The sequence below is a fragment of the Pelodiscus sinensis genome, chromosome 5 (assembly GCF_052426305.1).
Source record: "Pelodiscus sinensis isolate ZL-2025 chromosome 5, ASM5242630v1, whole genome shotgun sequence".
NCBI lineage: Eukaryota > Metazoa > Chordata > Testudines > Trionychidae > Pelodiscus > Pelodiscus sinensis.
In genome coordinates, this window is record NC_143056.1 from 15421190 (window position 1) to 15444004 (window position 22815).

At 42.0% G+C, this 22815-nt stretch overlaps 1 protein-coding gene across 7 annotated transcripts in view; it reads left to right on the forward strand.

Annotated features, from left to right (window-relative positions):
- The window catches only part of SYNE2 (spectrin repeat containing nuclear envelope protein 2), a 304665-nt gene that overhangs the window by 228057 nt on the left and 53793 nt on the right, over positions 1-22815 (forward strand). For all 7 annotated transcript variants that reach the window (XM_075926397.2, XM_075926393.2, XM_075926394.2 and 4 more), the window contains 9 exons: positions 2555-2709; positions 2983-3130; positions 3640-3734; positions 5794-6028; positions 8289-8483; positions 10971-11096; positions 15875-16030; positions 20504-20662; positions 21419-21585. In XM_075926397.2, the coding sequence (XP_075782512.2) occupies positions 2555-2709; positions 2983-3130; positions 3640-3734; positions 5794-6028; positions 8289-8483; positions 10971-11096; positions 15875-16030; positions 20504-20662; positions 21419-21585 (1436 nt within the window). The remainder of the gene's footprint in view (positions 1-2554; positions 2710-2982; positions 3131-3639; positions 3735-5793; positions 6029-8288; positions 8484-10970; positions 11097-15874; positions 16031-20503; positions 20663-21418; positions 21586-22815) is intronic.

Consider the following 22815-nt stretch of genomic DNA (forward strand, 5'->3'; position numbering starts at 1 on the left):
CCCGAAGAGGCACACAGACACACATTTGTTTGCCAACAAGCTGCTAGCAGCTTTGAGCAGCATGGGTCCACCGTGGCATGAATGCGCCACTGGCCGAGATCTGCCTACGCTAAGCACTGCCCAGCGAGAGCCAGAGCCTGCACCTTGAAACCCCCCTGCACCAAAAGACCCATTCTGCACGCACCCAAGCTCCCTCCCAGCCTCTGCACCTCCTACACCTTTGCCCCTTGTCAGAACCCAATCCTACACCCAAACTCCATCCTAGACCCCATTAATATAATAGAAAAGTGCGGCCCGTGACCATTTACCAAAATTCTTGGAGTGGCCCTCCTGCAAAACGTATTGCCCACCCCGATGTAAATTATGCATATGGAAGAGTGTCTGTTGGATACTTATTCATGTAGTATTAAAGGTACATACTGTAGTTTAATCATTGTAACTGTTACATGCACAAAAACCACATTAAAAACATTAATATGGCAAAGTCAAGCACTCAAAAGTTAGGAAATGCCAAAATTGAAGTTGCCTATGCAACTTTAATTTGCCCCTACGTCCATATCCATTATGTTACAGTCTTCAATTTCCTACTCACATGCATTTTTTTTCCCCAAAAGCCCCAACTTATTTAGTACAGAACTCTACTGCAGAATCAGGGATAGAATACAGTTGTCCATTCAGCTGCCTTAACAAAGAGACACTCCTTCCTCTTCCTGTAGTCCCCTGGTTCATTCACTACATATTTCCAACTTGTGCAACAAAAAAATCAGAGGTCCTACAGACAAGTTTCCTTCAGTAAATTACCCTGATGGATCCTGTGCAAAGAATGAGATAGGGGTCATCTTGGAAAAAATAGTATGTATCCGTGTAATTGAAGATTCTATTGCAGTGCATATGGAAAAGGGAGTCAAATTAAGGTTACACAGGCAACCTCAATGCTGAGGGATTTCCTAACTTTTGAGTGTTTGACTTTGCCTTCTTAATATTATTAACATAGAATCATAGAATACTAGAACTGGAAGGGACCGCGAGAGGTCATCGAGTCCACTCCCCTGGTCTCATGGCAGGACCCAGTACTGTCTAGATCATCCCTGACAGTTGTTTATCTAACCTGCTCTTAAATATCTCCAGAGATGGGGATTCCACAACCTCCCTAGGCAATTTATTCCAGTGTTTAACCACCCTGACAATTAGGAAGTTTGACTTGAAGAAGTCAATGAGCACACGTACTGATTTTATTTTCCAATAACTTTTTATTTGGCCCATATTTTCATGGGGGGTGGCAAAAGGTACCCCTCTGCCAAATTGCTCGTCCTTTCTCCAAGGCATAGGGTTACTAGAGCTTTTCAAAGAAAAGGCCATCAAATTCTTAACATGGGCAAAACATATTTTTCCCAGCCTCATTCTTTGAAATGGCTAAATCATTTTGGCTGAAAGTTGCTGCCTCCCCCCCCCCCCCCCTCAAAAAATCAGCATGAGGCAGACAACCCATATGGAGAATTCCAGTTTGAAAGGCTGATAATGTAGACAGTTATAGAATGGGAAGCATCTGGTAATTTTAGTAATATGCAGTGCCAATATCCCTACCTATAATGAGGCCAAGGGCTTAATGCTTCCATGAAGTCTGAATAAATGTACAATCAGTGTTCCAGTAGAGAAATTGGTCATTAAACTAACTTTAAGGGTATTGAGAAACTAAGCATTTAAATTTTAGTGACTTCATTGTGGGGTTTATGCTACTTTTGACAATAAATACATAATTTCGAAAAGAATCTTGACAAATATACATAAAACTATTCCAAATAAACTATCTATAAACCTAAATTTCTGTATTATGTAAAATGATTTAAACTTAAGCGTAGCAAATTATCTATGTCCAGTGTCATGATGTAAAATGCAGGCTTTCTCTCTTCACAAGCATTGGAAAGGAGCAGGCTTGTTAATTTTAATTGCTAAGCAGAAGATGGTTCTTTGTCACTGAAATATTTCTAAGGAAATCAGAAATGCAGTGGACTATTTTATTTGAAGAGCTGTATATCAGAATAACTGAATCCCCAGAGCAATATAAACATGAGTTACTTTTAAAAAGGAATCGAAACGATGGACTGGAGGCCGAATTTTAAAAGATGCGGGAAACCTGCTGGATCTGGGGATGGTGTAATTCCCCCTCCTCAAAGCTCTCTATGAAGTTTAAGCCCTGATATTTATGGATCCTATAAAATGTGCTTTGCCTACCCCTTTACTACTTCCATGAATGAGGATTTGGAAGATGTTTCTGCCTTTTCTTCCAAAGAATTGTGCAAAGGAAGCTTGAAAATTGAAAACTCTTTTGTTTCCTATCCTCACTCCTGGAATAGCACATGGAAAGATGACACAGCCCAGTATGAACTAGCTTTTGAATACCTAACTATGCTTTTTGAAATTCACCACCTTCGTCATGACCCTTTGAACCTGAGCATAAGGCATTGGTTACATTGTATTGTAAAACATTACAGAAAAGACATTTTCTGGAAGAAAGTTGATGTTTCTGTCAGTTGTTCTGTTCCATTATTTGCAGAGCCACATGTTAGAGCTGGCAGCAATGTCTCCTGACATCGAGAATCTGAATGAAGTGAGCGTTAAGCTACCACTCAGTGACTTCACCGTGAAGCAACTACAGAGCCTGAAACGACAGTGGATTCAGAAAACAACAGCAGCCCTGGAGCATTTCAGGTCAAAAAAATAATCACAATACTTCTCCCCAACTGTTTTAGTGTCCATGAAGCAAATTAAAAGCAAATTAAAATATTTTTCACTGGCTGGTTTCCAGCTTTCCAAGAGGCTTTTAAAAAATAATTCCTCCATTTTAAAGTAAATTAAAATATATCATTTTGTAAAAATAGTTTAAGTTGTTTGGAGCTCAAGGACCATGTTTTAGGATGTGCTTGGGCAAAGACTGGAAAATATACAATAATAGAATAGTTCCCATATTTTTTCTTTTAACAGAACATTTGAAGGAATTGAATCAGACGAAAAGAAGCTTCTTCAGAAATGTAAAAACTGGTTACAATCTCTAGAAAAGATGAAAGAGGCTTTAAAAGTGAATATTTCTGGCAGATTTGAAAAGCTTCAGGAACAACAGAGAATATATGAGGTACTGAAGATTTAAACTGGACCTTTTAAAAAAATCTTTAAAATATATATTTGCAAAGAGTTACTATGGGTGGTAATATAAACAGCAGCAGTCTGTGCAGTATATATATGGATTCCACTCAAAGTGTGCATAATGCAGATTATACCTTGGGAACATTTAATTGGGGCAAGGCTGAGTGGATACTTGTCTCCACAAGAATTTGTCTGTAAATACTAAATACCATGCATTGCAAGTTTAGCACACAGAGACAGGGTGTCACCTGGAATTTTTTCTAATTAGTAGTTGTGCATCTAATTCCACAAACATTATGCTAAACATTTACTACTTTATGTTAAATTTGTACTCTATAGGCCATATGAGCCAGATTCTGCTCCATATTCACATATGAAGCCATTCAAGAATGGCTATTCCAGAATAATTTAGTGTGTAGTCAAGCCCTTCATAAAGTTTGTTTTTTAAATGCCCATCAGTTAGTGAACTAATATTGTTGTTTTTTGCAATGTTTGCAGAAGCTGCAAATGGAGATTTCTGTAAATGATCAGATTTTTAATTCTGTCATATCAAAAGGGTTCTATTCACTGGGAACAGGAGAAGCAGAAAAAAGGTAAAAACAATTTTTTTCCTAGTTTTCACCAGGGTCATGTACAGAAAAGGCCAAGCAGGAGTGAAGCCCCCATGCCCTTCCCAATCATTGGCAGGGAAACAGAACTCCTTTGGCCCCAAGGCTGTGGCGAGGCTGGAAGAGCTCTGTGACCCCCACTACAGCCAAGTGCTTGTAAATATATTTATTCAGATGGCTCATGGATTTTCAGTGAAATGGTGTGTGTGCTACTGTTTACAGGAAACCCCCAAGTTGTGACCGCCCAACTTGTGACCCCCCTGCACTTACAACTAGTTTTTAAAGTGCAGAAGGGGCTAAAAACCCCCGACTTATGTCCTCAGCCCACATTGACAAAGGTGCACAGCAACTGTCATCAATGAGGGTTTGAGTTACGATGCCCCCGATGTGCAACACTTCCCCGGGAACCAATCACGTTGCAAGTCGGGGGTCGCTTGTATTTCTATGCGTATGATGTATCTGTGTGTGTTCATATAGTTCAATGTGTAAAATTTATGTTTGTCTAATGTGCCCCTCCAAAAGGAGTCAAATTTAAATTCCTGCATGTACTGCTGGGTCTTAGAAAAAGGTAATGTTAGTGATTCAGTAGGATACATGCTTCCCTCCCAGTCAATACTGGACCACCCTTAACTATCATGTAAAAGAGACTTTTAAACCCAAGACCAAACCATGAGTATTCATTAGAGCCTGTGGTACATCTTGCAGAAGTGGAGATGTGGGCACCGGTGTCCTGGCCAAATTTTCTTTTGGGTAATAACTACATTCTGCCTAGCAGAAAAACCAAAAATCCACGTGTAGTGTATTTTGGGATAAGATATTCTTCACTTCCTACCCTATCTGTTAGGCACTGTTAGAGGTGTTGTGTTTACATCTGAGGTGGCTATATTTTGTGTGCAAATTCTCCTCCCGCCCTGCAAGGGAGCACCATGCTTAGAGTCAACCGCCTGCTGAGCAGCAGCGGGCCGTTGACTTTTAAGTGCCAAGCCCCTTGCAGGGTGGGAGGAGAATTTGCGCACACTGCCCTGCCCCCCAGGACAATCAGGACTGGGGCTGTAGGGAACACACGAAGTCTCCTCCTGCCCTGCCAGGAGCACGTGGCGCTTCTTAGCATGGTGCATTACTGGCAGGGTGGGAGAAGACTTTGTGCACTCACCCCACCCCAAGCCCTGATTGGCCTGGAGGAGGGGGGACCATATGAAGTCTCTTGCTCCCTTGCCTCTGGTGCATGGTGCTTAGAGTCAATCTCCAGGCTTAATCTGTAGGCCCTGATGGGCTTGGGGGCAGTGGAAGGACCTCTGTGGGTAGGATCAAACTGTTTGATGGGCCAGATCCAGCTCAGGGAGGCCATTTTTCCACCTCTGCTCTGAGGCATCATTGGACTATCCAAAAATGAAGTGTTTGGACCAATGTTTCCTCTAATCACCAGTGATGTTGTGCTGCTGCGCAGTTTAATCAGCCCCACCCAGTCAGAGGCTCAGGGATCCCTGCAGGGAGCCGACTGACTGGGTGTGGCTGATAAAATCACCCGTGAAGCTGTGATGCTTCACTGCTTAGAAGGAACACTGGTTTGAACCCATTTTATGAGGATGGGTTGAAAATTCTACAGCTTGTTGATGTAGAACAGGCAAAAGCATCTCATGGTACAAACCAAAACTGGTTTGAATGGGTGCAGCACTACAGGTTTTTTTGTAATATAGATGGGCACTAAGGTTCCACGTGCGCTACAGGACAGTGGTGACAGGAGGCTGTTAGAGCATTGCTAAAGGGGAGCTCCATTTTGCAGTGTAGTTGCTGCCAGTAATGACTTCCATCCACTTCAAGAATGCATTTGGAACAACTTAATTCTGGGTCTAGCCGTACCACGCACTGTTATGCCATAACAGAAAAACTCTCGTGTTCTTGTATCATTTTATAGTTTTCTGTCACACACAAGTTCTGACACACAGAGAAGGCTTGAGTTTATGGTGCTCCATTTTGGTTGTTGATATGGTTTCAAGGTGACAATGACATTCTGTATTAACACTCCAATATCTGTCCTCTTCAGAACGGAGTTTATTTCCACAATCACGCAACTAAAGGAGGAGTGGCAGGGTGTTATCCGCAGGGTTCAGGAGAGGAAGAAAGATATTGATGGACTTGTGAAGCAATGGCAGCACTTCAGGGTTTCTCAGCAGAATCTCACAAATGTTCTTACTTGTACAAGTAATTTCATAGCTGCTGTGAAGAGCCAGGACAGCTACAGCCTCTATCATCTTAGGAACCTAATTCACAATCTCAAGGTCATATTTTTATTTCTTAGAAAAAAATAGATTATCAGTGATTTTTCAGATTGCTTTTAAGATCCTTCCATTATTCTGAATATATATTTCAGTCACTTTTCGCACACAACAAATTGCTGATTTCTTTATTTTAATGGGACAGTTTCATTACAACTTGCTTTGATGTAGGTGTGGAAATCCACAATAAACTCCTAAAAAAAAGTTTATGATATGGAAGCTAGATACTGTTATAAGTGACTCTGACCTGATGAAAAGTTTCAAAGGTTCTCAGCAAGTTTTCACTAAAGCACATAGATTATGCCTGCCCATAATATTGCAGAAAGACAGTCCTGTTTCCTTTTGCTTGTCTTCATCTGAATGACCTCTCTGAGTAAATTTTCAAAATGCCAGTAATTCATGAGGATTTACTGTAAATGGGATGTTTTATGTTAATGGGAACATTGTCAACTGAACATTAATAGCTTAAGTTACCAGAAGCAACAAGGAGTACAGTGGCACTTTAAAAACTAATAAATTGATTAGGGTATTATTACAATTTGTTTTGTAGCAAAAAAATAACTTTAAGTTGAATTATGAACCAAAACCAGAATCTCTTGCTTGGTTAATAGAGCAGCACTGTCCAGGATTTCTGGGTAGAGATGCTCTTAAAGTTTAATAGTTTAAAGTTTAATTGGAATCTGAGTTTAAAGTTGAACATTGTATGATTTGAAGCCGGCATTAGATTTGGTAATACTGAATAATTTTTTGCTTTGAGGAGAAATATTCCATTACAGAGAGTAAGACCTGATTCTGCCAACCTTTCTCACGTCCTGTAGTATCTCACTATGGGAGTAAACCCCATAATAGTAAGGGGTCTTGCTCGTGTAGACATGGCATTGTTCGCTATGTTGCATACTACTGTGGTTTTCACTTGTCCCTGTCGATAGAGCCGGCCCAAGGTATGGGCCAACCGGGCTACCGCCCAGGGCACCCCATTGTAGGGGGTGCCACACGGGGTTGCTGGGCTGGGTGGGGGCGGCACCGTGCATGCTCTGCGCACCTGGGGCGGTGCCACGCATGTGCCGGGCGCCCGGGGGTGGGGCCGCACATGCGTCTCACTCCCGGGGGGAGCGCCACGCTCCTGAGGCCTGGGGCACACAAATGGCTCGGGCTGGCCCTCTCGATAGTAGGAAAACTTTTAACGTAGACATGGCCACAATCGTAGTTATGGAATAACCACCACATAATTTCTGTCATTTAGTGTCTTGTTTATGACTAGAAGCATGAGAGCTCATATTCCTTACTAAAAATATATCTGATATAGTCCAACTGTGGATCTTTTTATTATCTATATAGATGTCTAAGTTGCACTGAACTCTTTGCCTCAATGATACTTTCAGCCAATGAGGTCCACAGATTATGTACTAAGTAAAAACTATTTTTTATTGGTTTTTAAATGTGTTGCCTTTCAGTTGAATTGAATATTCTCTTGTATAATAATGAAGGTTAACAGGCGTACCAAACTGGCCTCTGTATAAAGCAATCAGAAAATTGATTCATTATCAGATTACTCTTTCTGCAGACACAATCCATTAACGTTAGGATCAAAGACTATTATCAATGTTAAGACTTTCAGTATGTCACTCCTGTGTAGCTAGCCTCAATTTTTTTCATGTTTATTTTCTCCTGCTGTTTAAGGTGACTGTCAGAGACTATTATAGTGCCTGTTTTTACTCCTTTATGGTGTAAAAAGACCAGAAATTCTGGCTTTTATGGGTATTTTTATGCTTGTTCTTTAGCTTAGAAATAATAGGAATGTTAACTCTCATTTTCCCTATTTTGGATGGAGATCTTGTTAGGGTTCACAGAGGAGGTATCTTGTTAGCTTACTTTACTGAAAGGTGGTGTTCAGTCTCTAACAAAGACATTCTTTCTCCAGTATGCTTCTTAGTCATTGAAGTTAAAGAGTTGTTATGAAACCAAATATTTTATTAAACCTTTCACTTTTTACCTGTATGAATAAGAATCCCCTCTTCTTTCAATTGTTCCATTTTTATTCTCTTGGTCTAATCCTTTAACTCATAATAAAGTCATCATAGCATCTTGTAGGCTCAAAGCAAACAGGAAAAAAAATACAAGTTTGGGGGAGGTACGAATAACAAAAAGTAAAATCCATTTTTTTTCTCCTTTTGTGGGTCATCTTTTAAAAAGTGAAATACTGAGCAGGTTTGGTCCCTAATCCCAAAGCTGAGATTTAGAATGTTGTGGTTGGTTTTTTTAGAACAAGGAAATACTTCTTCAGAGGTGGCAAACCACATACTCGCTTGCTGTCAATAGTGGGGAAAAGTTACTTAAAAACACAGACCAGGAGACCAGCGCTGTAATACAAGATGAACTCAGCCGGTTACAGGAGAATTGGAACGATGCCCAGCTTCAAGTGGAGAAGATCACGAAGCAGCTCCTCGGCACTGCGCAGGTACTTGACAGGTATTCTCTCAGGAGGAGAACACCCTGAGAAGTTTGCATGTGCCTGTTCCCATGCAGGGGGAGCTCCATGGCAGCTTGATCAGTCCTTAGGACAAGCAGGCTAATGCAGTAGAGAAACGCTGTGAAGCAAGTGCCCAAGGAACCCCAGAAAGAGTAGCAGCTTCCCAGCTCTTTGATTGCCATTCTATGAATCCTAACCTGTCTTTGTCCTGTATGCAGCCCCTGAACAGGCTATTAAGCAACTGGATTGTAGTAACACTCACAAATAAGCTTACAGGTTGGAGATAGTAGCATTCAGGGACAGAGCCCCTGCCACCAAGTGCCTTTGATTGGGAGGGTGAGGTATCATGGTGGCTTTATTGTTCCCCACCTGTCCATCTCAGTCAGTGGCCTCTAATCTCAAGGGACAGCTCCATTCTGAAGTTATCAGAAGTCTCCCATGTGCCTTGCCAATGAAGCATCACTCTTTCAATCCAAGAGACTCTGATGATGCATTCTGACTCTACTTGAGATCACACCCACCCGCTCCACCATTGCGTATCTGGGAAGGCCAAAGTTATGGGCTATTATATCTCCATAGAGAGGGGTTGGGTTGCAGTGTCTTTCCCTCCCTCCCCTTTTGGATTGCAGTAGTGCTCTGTGGCCAGAGAGCCTGGCTAGGTTCTGGAACTCTTCTCATGCTTGTCAGCCTTGAAGCACCTGGGTGAGAATTTCGGCCAAATATGATACTCACACTTCTTTACTCTCTTTGGCTACGTCTACACTGCAGCGCTATTTCGGGATACCAGAGGTATCCCAAAATAGCTATTCCGTGTCTTTTGAGCACGCCCGTTATTTTGTTATATAACGGGCTCGCTATTCTGACATTCCTGTTAACCTTATTCCATGAGGAGTAAGAGACATTTCGGAATAGCGACTTATTTCTAAATAAATGCTGCGTAGATCACACCAAATTTCGAAATCAGCTATTTCAAAATTGACTCAAAATACGCTATGCTATTTGTATAGCTCAAATTGCGTAGCTTATTTTGAGCTACAGGTCCAGTGTAGATGCACCCTTAGAGTAGGTGCAGACTACGTCAGAGACCATAATTCTCTCATCATACCCACCTCCTGGGAAAATCAGGGTTCGATCCATGGGCATATTTCCTCCCCATAGTGAATTTCTGTTTCAAAGCATAACAACTTCATATCTAACTATGCCATCAGTTTAATTGATCCCCAGCATAATTTAAAACTGTTCTCCATCGAATCTTAGTTTGTATAAAAGGAGATGTGAACCTCTTGAGCTAAAATGCACTTCAAGGCAAACATTAAATACGAGAGGGCTCAATTCTCTCCTTAATCCATGAATGAAATTCTTATTAGGGACAGTGAACATGCACTAGGAGGGAAGTCCTAATGATCAGTCCTCTAAAATACAAGGGTAAGTCAAAAAGTATCCGCAAAGTGTTCATATTTTTTTTTTCAATTTGCCCAACTGCTGAATTCACGCGCAACCGTAAGCAAGGAACCTCCCTCTTTTATAGTGACATATTTGGCCTTGACGGTTCAGATATCTTTCACCACTAGTGGGGTCAACATGGCCGCTCCGCTTACCACATGCACCAAAGAAAATCAGCGTGCGGTGATTCAATTTTTGTGGGCTGAAAGTATAAGAGGTGCGGAAATTCATCGAAGACTATCAGCACAGCATGGTGACAGTGTTTTGCCACAGCGAAGCGTGTACGAATGGATTGACATGTTCAAAAATGGCCGAACAAGTGTCACTGACGAAAAATGATCAGGGCGCCCATCCACATCGACTACTGAACGGAACATTGAACAAGTCCGCATGCTGATTCTTGAAAACAGGAGGGTGACTGTCGAAGTGGCAAACCTACTGCAGATTAGTCGTGGTTCTGCCTATGAAATCATTCACCACAAACTTTCCTTCAATAAAGTTTGTGCGAGATGGGTTCCCAAACAACTCACGGAACAGCACAGATGTAACCGTTTGGACATCTGTAATCGCCTTTTGAACCAGTATCATGAGGAAGGTGACACTTTTTTGAGTTGCATTGTCACTGGTGATGAAACGTGGATCCACCACTATGAGCCAGAGAGCAAACGTCAGAGAGACCCCTCAAAGATGCTTTAAGAGGCCATCGTTTTGCTAGCCACCATGATTTGAAGGAGGTGGTGAATACATGGCTTGCCGCCCGGTTGAAAACATTTTTTTCTGAAGGCATACAAAAGCTTGTGCGACGCTGGACCAAGTGTGTTGAAAAGCAGGGGAACTATGTTGAAAAATTATACACTTATGAATTCTGTATTGCTGTTGTGTTAATTTTAATAAATACATTGCAGATACTTTTTGACTTACCCTTGTAAGTTAATTTAGAAGTTGCTGTTCTTTAAGTCAACCATGCAAGACAGAATGTTCATATTGTGAGAGATTTGCCATTTGTAACTTCCTTGTTTCTGTAAAAAACAGACATGGGACAGCTGTGAAAAACGAATCAAGGAATTGGAAAACAGGCTGCGACAGCTTAAGGCAAAAATAAAAGATCCACTTCCAGATGAGGATGAAGAGCTCCACAAAGCCAAGGAACATATTAAGGTATTGAAATTGAAAGTGCATTTTGTTTAAAAAAAACCCCAAACATTCTTTATACACTAGTTGAGCATCTAGAAGACTAGTTTTCTCTCTCTCTCTTGCTCCTCCATGCAACTGAGTTCTTCTATGCTACTGGTAAATTGCCTTCACCCTTTCCCCATGTCTGATGTAACACCCTAATGTCTACCAGTGCTGGAGATTTTTGAAACTTGAAATCTATGTGACCTCAAGAATTTTTCTGTTGGCAGGACATTTATTGTTATGCTGTTGATGAGACAGAAATTTGTCACTTCCCCTGCCCCTCCAAACAAACAAACAAAAATTTAAACCCAGGTACAATAAAATAAGAAGCTAAAATTCCCTTCTCCCCATCTGTCACTGCACCTCACTCCCTTTGATGTGGTTGGATGTCTTTTTTTGTTGTGTTATCAGTCTATTATAGACTGTAAAATTTTCCAGGCAGGGGCCTTATTTTGTCTACAAAGCAACTTGCACGCCTGTGGCATGCTAAAAATAATAGAGTGAAGGAAAGGAGAGCCAGAGTGGAGCAGCAGCAGGTTAGCATTGAAAGCCTTGGCTGCCAGGATCGTACCATGAAAATTAAATGGCATGGGAAGTATTTCCAGTGCATGACTCATTTTGGCAACTTTGCATTTGGCCACATAGCATTGTGCTTTATCGCCTTGTTTATGAACTGAATTGCTTGGCCTTTATGGAAATGAGTTTGCTGATGTCAGACGACTTTGGATTGCTACCAACTCCCTGAGATCTTTGTGATAGCTGGCTAAGGCTTCTTTTCATACGCAGGAATAATCTGCATCTGAACACTTGTGTTCACGTTAAAATCGCCTACATTCTGTCTGCATAAAGCTACCACCACTGATAATACCAATAGTAGCGCTTTGGCAATGGAGAACAAACTGTGTCAGTGTAGACGCAGCCCTCGGATATAAGAGAAAGCATAAACGACTGAATAAGAACACAAGAATGGCCATACTGGATCAGACCCAGGGTCCATCTAGCTCAGTATCCTGTTTTCTGACAGTGGCCAATGCCCCAGAGGAAGTGAACAGAACAGGTAATCATCAGTTCCGTACATACAAGATGGGAAGCGACTGTCTAGGAAGGAGCATGGCGGAAAGGGATCTAGGGGTCATAGTGGACCACAAGTTGAATGAGTCAACAGTGTGATGCTGTTGCAAAAAAAGCAAATATTATTCTAGGTTGTATCAACAGGTGTGTTGTAAGCAAAACTCATGAAGTCATTCTGCCGCTCTATTCTGCACTAGTTAGGCCTCAGCTGGAGTACTGTGTCCAGTCCTGGGCGCCACATTTCAAGAAAGATGTGGAGAAATTGGAAAGGGTACAGAGAAGAGCGACAAAAATGATTAAAGGTCTAGAGAACATGACCTATGAAGCCAGGCTTCATGAACTGGGCTTGTTTAGTTTGGAAAAAAGAAGATTAAGGGGGGACATGATAGCGGTTTTCAAATATCTAAAATGGTGTCACAAGGAGGAAGGAGAAAATTTGTTCCTCTTGGTTTCTGAGGACAGGACAAGGAGTAATGGGCTTAAAGTGCAGCAAGGGAGCTTTAGATTGGACATTAGGAAAAAATTCCCAACTGTCAGGGTGGTCAAATATTGGAATAAATTGCCAAGGGAGGTGGTGGAATCTCCCTCTCTGGAGATATTTAAGAACAGATTAGATAGACATCTGTCAGGGATGGTGTAGACGGAGCTTGGTCCTGCCTAGAGGGCGGGGGGCTGGACTCGATGACCTCTCGAGGTCCCTTTCAGTCGTATGATTCTAAGTGATCTCTGCCTTGTCACCCATTCCCAGCTTCTGACAAAGAGAGGCTAGCAACATCATTGCTCCCATCCTGGCTAATAAAAATTGATGGACCTACCCTCCAGGAATTTAACTTGTTCTTTTTTGAACACTGTTATAGAGTTGGTCTTCATAACATCATCTGGCAAAGAGTTCCACAGGTTGACTGTGTGCTGTGTGAAGAAAAACTTCCTTATGTTTGTTTTAAACCTGCTGCCTATTAATTTCATTTGGTGAACCCTAGTCCTTATGTTATGGGAACAAGTAAATCATTTTTCCTTAATCACTTTCTCCATACCTGTCATGATTTTACAGAGCTCTGTCATACCCCCCTTTAGTCTCCTCTGTTCTAAGCTAAGTCCCAGTTTTTTTTAATCTCTCTTCATATGGCATCCATTTCAAACCCCTAATCATTTGTTAAATGATGTTAGATTATAAGACCCCAGTTTCTTCATTTGAGATTTCTTTTTGTGCCTAGAGCGCTGGGTTGGGACTCTCACAAGAGACTTGGGTTCTATTCTTGTACCTGCCCCAGGCATGTTAGGTGACCTTGGGCAAATCATTTCCGGCCCTATGCCTCGGTTTCTCCATCTGTTAAAAAAAAAAAAAATAGGGATAATGTTTAGGGATGTGAAAGATTAACTGGAAAGTATCACCCTTAACAGGTGATGCTTACTGGTTCCGGTTAGCCAGCGGGGGCTGGAGCAGCTCCCCATCTGCCATAGGCAAGGGGCTGCTCCAACCCCACAGGGCCTGCTGCAGACAGTGACTGCTTTGGATGGCCAGAGCAGCCCCTACCTGTGAAGGTGGGGAGCACTCCAGCCCACCATAATATTCTTAAGGAAGAATTTGTTGTGAACGGGAGGAATTGTTTTCAGTTAAACAATCAGCTCTTTATTTTAATGGATTCTTTTTTCAGTGTTTCCTTTGCCAGCTGAATGGTGAGTCAGTACCCTGTCAATTTTTTTCTGTCCTGTGTAGAACACTGATTTTTCTCCACTGCAGGTGTTATGTGCAGTTCAGTGAGAACTTTAATGCAAAACACTTATTAAAAGCCATCAGGAAAGATTATCTCCTTGTAGCTATAAAGAAATGGGTCTGGGTTTTTAAAAAAAAATTGAATTGCTTAGAACTTTCAAACGTTTAAGGAGGAGTTACTATCAGACGAAGTGGCTGGAACTATAAAAGCGTGCCTCAGTGGATGGAAACTGATTTTAATTCCCGAGTGTTAAAAACAAACAAACAACCTGGAATACAAAGTAGATGTAGCAAAGAAAAAACATTCTGGCAAACATCAAAGCAAGCAAAAGATAAAAGATTATAGTACATCTTTCAATTGGACCCTGTTTACAAGCATATGACTGGGTACCTATTAACACTTCAAAACACATGGGTTGCCAGGCATCCAATTTTCAACCCAGAATGCCCAATCCAAAAGGGTCCTGGGAGGCTCCAATCAGCATCACTGATTGAACTGTTAAAAGTCCAATTGGTGGCACAGCTGGGCTAAGGCAGGCCTCCCAGAAGCAGCCAGCATTTCCAGCTCCTAAACACAGGGGCAGTTGGCCAGGGAGGCTCTCCACACTGACCTTGCCCTAAGAGACAGCCCTGTAGCTCCCACAGGATGGGTACCAATGGGAGCTGTGGGGGCAGCACTTGTGGGCATGGTCAGCATGCAGAACTCCCTGCTCCCTGTGCCTAAGGGTGCGTCTACACTGTAGGGCTTAACTCTATATCTATTGTGTATCTTATTTCAGAGTAGCTTATTTTGAAATAAGGCGCATCTACACAGCCCTTATTTCAAAACAGAGCACTCTTCCTCTGACTTGCCTCATTCCTTGTACAATGAGGGTTACAGGAGTCAGAGTAAGAAGTCCTCCAGCTTGACAGTATTTTGACATTATTTCAATATAACTGTCTGCTGTGTAGATGTGGCCTAAGTTATTCTGGAATAGTGCTAGTTATTTCGAAAGAGTGTTACAGTGTAGACGTGCCCTAAGAGCCAGACACGTTGCTGCTTCCAGGATCTGCTCAGAAACAGGGCAGGCAGGAAGCCTGCCTTAGCCCCCCTGCACCACTGACTGGAAGCCACCTGCAGTAAGCACCACCTGGCTGAAGCCTTCACTCCAAACCCCTTCCCACACTCCAACTCCCTCCTAGAGCCCCCCCTCCTGCACACTAAACCCTTCATCCAGAACCCACGCCTGCTGCTGTAGTCAGCACCCCCTCCCACACTCTGAACCTCTTGGCTCCAGCGATGAGACTCTCTTACACTCTGAGCTCCTCATTTCTGCACCTACCCCAGAGCCCACACCCTCTGCCAGATCCCTCATCCCCTCCTGCACCCTAAGCCTCTGCCTCAGCCCCGTGAAAATGAGTGAGGGAGGGGGAAATGAAGTGAGTGGGGTGGGGCCTCACAGAAGAGGCAGGGTTTGGGGGTGGGAGGGTGGAACAAGGGGTTTTGGTTTGTGCAGTTAGATAGTTGGCCACCCTACCAAGCAGTGCATCAGAAGATATTGGCTATTCATATCTAGTAGAGAACATTTTAGTATTTTATAGAGTAATAGGAAGCTTGTTTCTGCACTAAATAAGTCAACAGGAGCTGTGCCATTGACTTTAATGGACTGTCAATCAGGCCCAGAAAGACTAGCACTGGAAGGAATCCTTTAATAACGCTAAAGAGACATTAATCTTTTCAACTAACCATTTTTCTTTCCACCCTCCTCCAAACAGGGCGCAGAGATGTAAGGAAAAGGAAAGGGAGGCTGACCTAAACACAGGCTCCTAATGTAGGCTTTCACAGCATTACCCTTTTGGCTGCCTATGTGTGCCTTTCCCCTCCTCTTTTTCTGTTTTCCCCTCCCCCACAGGCCAATCAGAGGATTAACCAACAGGTTTTGAAAAAACACAGGAGCTTAGTCTAAAGGATTGTTTTCCTTGTGTTTAAATGCAGGAACTGGAGAAGTCACTTGCAGGCTGGAATCAAAACGTGAAAGAACTTGATAATATGAAGGCAGACTTGGCTCATTATATCCTTGCAGAAGATGTGATGCTGCTGAAGGAGCAAGTAGAGCATTTGCACAGACAATGGGAAGAACTCTGCTTACGAGTAAGTCAATTAGCTGTGGAGTATACTGTTCATATCCTTGGTTTTATGTGGACTCATTTAGGTCTTGCAGGGCCTAAACAGAGCAGAAAGGAACATGCTTTAGTTAACATGTGGGATAACTTTAATGGTAGAGTCTCTTTTGTGGCATTATTTGCAGATGCAGTTTCTTTTTAGCATGGCTGAACAATAGAGAAGTAAAAAGTTAGTCTGGGCTCTGCTCTCTTTGTTTCTGTAACACAAAGTACTCCACTTTTGCAAACTGTTAGCAACTGGAGTGTCTGAAAGAAATGCAACTGTTGGGAGAATTAATTGGCTTTGTTCTAACGCACAAACTAGAGTGCTAAGGTTGAACAGAGGAATGGCCTGAAAATGAAGGAGGGGAAAAAGCGGGGGGGAGCGGGGAGAGATTGTTTTGTTGTTTCTGCCACCTACTTTGTCTTTTGAATTTGCAAGTGATGGCATGTTCATAAACTGATGTAAAATACAGCTCCAAGAAAGCTAATAAGTGAAATTGAGATTGAAATTAGCCTTTAGATATGTTTAGTAAAGAGGACCAAAACATATATTAAAAATGGACTAGCCGTTTCTTTAATGTATTGTTTTCCCAAAACTTTCTACAGTTTACTGTTCAACATTTACTGTCTTTTGTGACCTACTGCTATAGTAGATTTAATTAGCACGACATTTAAATTTACTGAACCAAATTATTTCCTAGAGGTAATGGAGTTAGATCAGGGATGAATTTGGCTCACTGAATATACAGATTAGTATAAAATGATGGGTATTTTGTGTGTTATATGCATAATTTCACATATACATTAATAGAGAAAGGTAAAGGTTAAAGAAACAAAATGTTTCATTTTAAGATTCTTGACTTAAGAAGATACTTTGGTAGATAGTTCTAGGACAGCAACAAAATGGAACCCTTTATAGCCATAAAATTATACTGCTTTTTTTTTTTTTAAGATTAAAAAAAAAAGGCGAAATGACGTTCTAATAGTATTTAGGGCCCAAACTTTACCCAGGCAAAGGGATCTCAATTTTTGGTGAAATAAGGATTGCATAGTCAGGCCCTTCATAATAAGTTTGATGTGGTGAAATAACATGGTTTTTTCTTTGCACAGACCCAAGAGATACCGTGAATATTTTGCCTTAAACTGAAGCCAGTTCAAGAGTTTGGTCAATGTCAATCTGACTCTCTAGGGCTACGTCTACACTGGCCCCTTTTCCGGAAGGGGCATGTAAATTTCACCAGTCGTCGTAGGGAAATCCGCGGGGGATTTAAATATCCCCCGCGGCATTTAAATAAAAATGTCCGCCGCTTTTTTCCGGCTTTTAAAAAAGCCGGAAAAGAGCGTCTACACTGGCCCCGATCCTCCGGAAAAAGTGCCCTTTCTTTGAAGTAGGAATAAGACCCTCCGGAAAAGGGCACTTTTTCCGGAGGATCGGGGCCAGTGTAGACGCTCTTTTCCGGCTTTTTTAAAAGCCGGAAAAAAGCGGCGGACATTTTTATTTAAATGCCGCGGGGGATATTTAAATCCCCCGCGGATTTCCCTACGACGACTGGTGAAATTTACATGCCCCTTCCGGAAAAGGGGCCAGTGTAGACGTAGCCTAGTTGTCCATACTACAGACTTGTTCTAGTTAATGTAAATTCTACAGTACTCTGAGCTTCATAATTCCCCCTCTACCAGAGAATAGTGTTTAGGCTAGCAATGGGCAACCTAGGCTAATGAATGGGCCAGATGAGTGGCCCTCTTTCATGTCAGTGGGCCACCAGATTGTTGTTAACAAGACAGTCTCCGAGGATAGGGTAGTTTTGCTCACTGTGCTTATGTGCCTAGAATTTGCAGAGGGTGCCGATTGAACTGTAGCAGCGCTTCGATGGGATGCAGAGGCAGCGCATGGCTTTCACAATGTTGTGTGCAATCAGTACGCACCCCACTTCACATGCCCTTGCTTTAAGTGCATGTCAGTTTTGTAAAGCCAGTAGCAAAAAACATACACGGACAAAAACCTGTAGAATCTGGCAACCCTGCATGTGGGCATGGTAAAGAAAATATCTTATGAGCCATAGATAGAACCCTGATGGGCCACATGTTGCCCAACACTGGTTTGGGCCGATTTAGTTGGGGCGCCACCGTGTCTGTGTGGAAAGCAGGTTATTTACATCGCCCACCAACTGCATGTGGACAGCCCAGGCTGTCAGCTCCATGCCAATTCCCACGGCCGGGTGTTGACAGAAGGGTGCTGCACTGAGCCAGCTGGATGTTCACCACCCAGCAGCAGGGCTCTTCCCGGAGTCAACTGCCTGGACTGTCCATGCCCACTTAAGTCAGTGCTAGCACTCCTGAGGAGGATCTGTTCCACTGGCAGTAGGAGTGTGGTGAAACAAACACAGTCATTGCTGTGGTGGCTGTGTATTGACATGACCTCGATCAGCTTAACGATGCAGTAGAGATATGGCCTGAATGGCTAACCCAATGAAAGGTGATCAATTTTTCCCTTACTATTGCAGATTCTCAAAACTGAGAATGCCAGACTTGAAAACATGTAGGCACTCCAGTATTTTCAAACGTGGATGCCTTAATTGGGCACCTTCTGTATAGCTGCACTTAGACATCTCAATCAGAGGCCTGATTTTACAGGGTGCTGAGAACCCACCATTCGGATTGTGAGTGCCCAATGGCTCTGACAATCAAGCCTGTGTGCCTAAGTGCAGATTAGCCCCAGCTGTGAACTTTCGGCCTTTGTAATTCAAGTTCGGACATACAGTACTCTATTTTGTATGTGTTTTTAGAGAGGAGTCGGAGCAAGAAAGTGAAAAATACAGGGAGTGGAAGATACATATTGTTTGAAAACAATTGATATTTAAATGGAGAGGTCCAACCCAGCAGCTGTTATGAACATCACAGAGTGAGGGGGGCAGATGCTCATGCTAGTAAGGGTAGGGAGATAAATAAACACATAGTTAATGAACAGATGCATTCAAGAGGATTAGTGTTTGCATCGCTGCCATTGTAAGATATATGTAGATCAAAGATCTAACAATTCATACCAATAAGGTGCTGTCTATTACAACATACATGTATGGTATCTGCAGCTATGTTCCACCTGATAGCAAAAACTACAGAAAGGTGAAAAGAGTGTAACTACAGAAAGAAAATGCACCTAGTTCATAGCATTCCCCCTTCACTGAAAATTCCCAAGGAGAATTTTTGCCTGAATTTCTAGTAGGAAGAATTTGTTTTTGTGGGGGAGGGCAGGGAACAGTGATTCTATGCAAAATGTGTCCCTCTTAATCAGGCAGAATTGAAATCAGAAACACTTATAGGCACTAATACTGATTCAGTCAGCGTTGTCCTCCACTTCTTGACCCCAGACATGGAGTTAGTTTACCTCATCCATGGGAAGACAGTTCAGGTGGCAGAGGCTAGCTAATGCCATCATGTGATCCCCATGCTTCTGGTGCAGGGATTGAAGGGTGAGCAGACATACCATGAATATGGAAGAGCCTTCAGATTGAAATCCTCAGGGTCTCCCAAGTTCTCTAGTAGATTTCTTCTTAATGTGAGTTTTGGAGGCCATTCCTCTGCCCCTTTTGTAACACTTGTAGCCCCCTCTCTCTCTTTTGCATAGGTTATGTAATGCTGTAATGTGAAGGATGAGGCAATGCAGATGTAGGAATACATTTCCCTCCCCACGTACTTTGTTGTGCGTGAGGAACATATGGAAACAAATTTCTCAGAACTGAAAGAACAAATGTAATAGAGATGTAGCCGTGTTAGTGCTACATAGTCCTGTTTTTTGTTTCTGAAAGAACAAAAGCAGACTAGTGTGAGGTTCTATAATGTATTTCATGTGACAGGAGCGATCTTTTTATGTTCTCTTATTGCTATTCCCAAATTTCAACCAAGGTATAACATATTAGGCGAAGGATCCAAGAGCTAGTTATAGGAGAGGAAAATCAGAAGAATGCCAATGCGATGATCAAAAGTAAAGACTAGATTATCATAATTGTAGAAATATGGGAACCTACTACAGGGATGTATCTCAGCAAGTGGGGTGTGTGTAGAATATAGCTATTTTATAGACGTGTGTAGAAATACATATTTTATATTTCTCGATTCTTTGGCTTTGCCAGATTTCCACTGTATGACGCATGAATTGTTACAAATGTCATCATTTATAAAGCCACCAGCTAATTTAATAGCTTTTTTTAATGGAGAGTATCTGATATTCCACACTTGTGCTACAGCATTCTGGTTGCCATCTTTAAAGGAAAAACTGGAGAACATTAATAAATGCTCTTGAAAATTGGAACTAATTCATTTAGCATCGTGTCTTGATGATGAATTCTGCTGCAATAATCTTATTATTAAATCTAAGTCATGCATGCTTTTAATTGTATTTGTAATCTTTGGCCTCCTGCTGATAGAGCTCTTGACAGCTGTTATGTATCCTTATCCATAGGTGTCTCTGCGTAAGCAGGAGATAGAGGACAGACTCAATGTGTGGAGTGTGTTCAATGAAAAGAATAAAGAGCTATGTGCATGGCTGGTACAGATGGAAAGCAAAGTGTTACAGCCCGCGGATGTTAGTATTGAAGATGTGCTAGAGAAATTACAAAAGGTAAACAGGAAAGCAGCTTTTCGTGCATTGTAAGAATTTGTTGCAGACAAACCCACACTAAAATAGGAATGTTGAACAGCATTTACAGGCTAAAACCTAGAAATTTAAGTATTTAGGCCTTAATTGACAAAGGTATTTAGAGCCTAATTTCCATTGATTCCACACTGTCTGTATCCCTACTGCTGATCGGTCTGAGGCAAAAGCAAAACAGACCGTCCCCCTAATTGCACTGCAGCAGCATATTGCATTGCACATAGGACTCGTCCTCCTTATGCCGGGGGGAGGATGCAACATATGGGTCCTCTGCTTGATATTTGTAGGGTGTGAGACTACAGACTCCTCCTCTTGGAGTATCTGTTGTAGGTGATGTGTTGCTCCCTCTGATCTCACCAGTGCAACTGTTGTGAAAGGGGCGTTTGAAGGTGAATGTGGGATGATCCCAGAATATGGAGGAGAATACTGGTTTTGGAATTAAGTACATATGAGGTCACTATGACCCAAAAAACCCCAGTCAAAACCCATAGATCAAGCTGGGAAACTAAATTGATTTCCTTCTGTGGTATTGGACTTGATTAAGTAATAACAAATATATAAAAACACTGAGGATATACTCCCCTGTGTTTCTATAGCAATCTTGTTCATCCCAGTTCAAGCCTGCCCACCCACACAACACAGAATCCCAGAAACATTATTTCAACAAGAAATTGATTTTCAGTGTTGGTTGTAAATAATTTTCGGATGTGATTTTTTTTCCAGGACTGTATGGAAGAAATAAACCTTTTCAGTGAAAATAAACTTCATTTGAAGCAAATGGGTGATCAGCTCATCAAATCTAGCAACAAGAGCAGAGTGGCAGAAATAGATGACAAACTCAATAAAATTAACAATCGGTGGCAGCATCTCTTTGATGTCATTGGAGGACGGTAAGAACTTAAATTTCAATACTTGCCTTTGAAGGAACCAAGGAATTGGCCTTAAATTTTGAAATAAAATGCTTGTGTATATGTCTACATGGAATTCCCAACTAAATATGGAACACACTGACCTGATTTTAAGCTATATTAAGTGGAATTTCAAAATTGGCTTAAAAATTAGAATTAATTCGTATTTTCTTATTTAGATTCAATTGTTTTCTGGTGTATTTTGAAACCACACATTACTCCATGTATACAGCACCCAGTGCGGGAAAATTTTCTTTTTAAACCTGAGGGATTAAGGTAGAATCAAAGGGATTTTACTTCACTGATTTTACATTGTCCTGAACTTCATTTTAAAATAATACCCTATTGGCTGCAAAGCAGTGTGGTAGATTCCCTTTCACTGGGAATCTAAATTAAGACTGGATGCCTTTCCAAGAGAGAGGCTCTAGTCCATGTGTAAATTACTGGAATACATGGGCTTCACTGGGTGAAATTTTATGGCTTGATTTATGCAAGCAGTCAGACTAGATGCACAATCCCTTCTGCTCTTAACATTTTTGTAACATCTAATAAATAGGAATTTAATCCCAGTATTTTAGGCTGCCCATTATGTAAAGCCTGTGCATTATTTTTGAAATGCTGCATTTACCGCAGACCAATAAATTGGGAAAAGCTTTGCCATGACAAATCAACAAAATCTGGATAGTCCCATCTGTGACCTCCTCTTATTGGATTAAATGGTTTATTTTACTGAAAGAGCTAAGAAAATAGTGACCACCTTGCCCAATAATTGAGATAATCCAATTTCATTATACAGGCAGTCCCCGGGTTACGTACAAGATAGGTTTGTTCTTAAGTTGAATCTGTATGTAAGTCGGAACTGGCGTCCAGATTCAGCCGCTGCTGAAACTGACCAGCGGCTGACTACAGGAAGCCCGAGGCAGAGTTGCTCTGCCCCGGGCTTTCTGGAATCAGCCTCTGATCAGTTTCAACAGGCTGAATCTGGACGCCAGTTCCGACTTACATACAGATTCAACTTAAGAACCCCAGGCGTCCCCAAGTCAGCTGCTGCTGAAACTGATCAGCGGCTGATTCCAGGAAGCCCGGGGCAAAGCAACTCTGCCTCGGGCTTCCTGTAATCAGCGCTGGTCAGTTTCAGCAGCGGCTGACTTGGGGACGCCTGGGGCAGAGCAGCTGGGGTGCTGCTGGGTTGCTCCAGTAGCACCGCTCCTC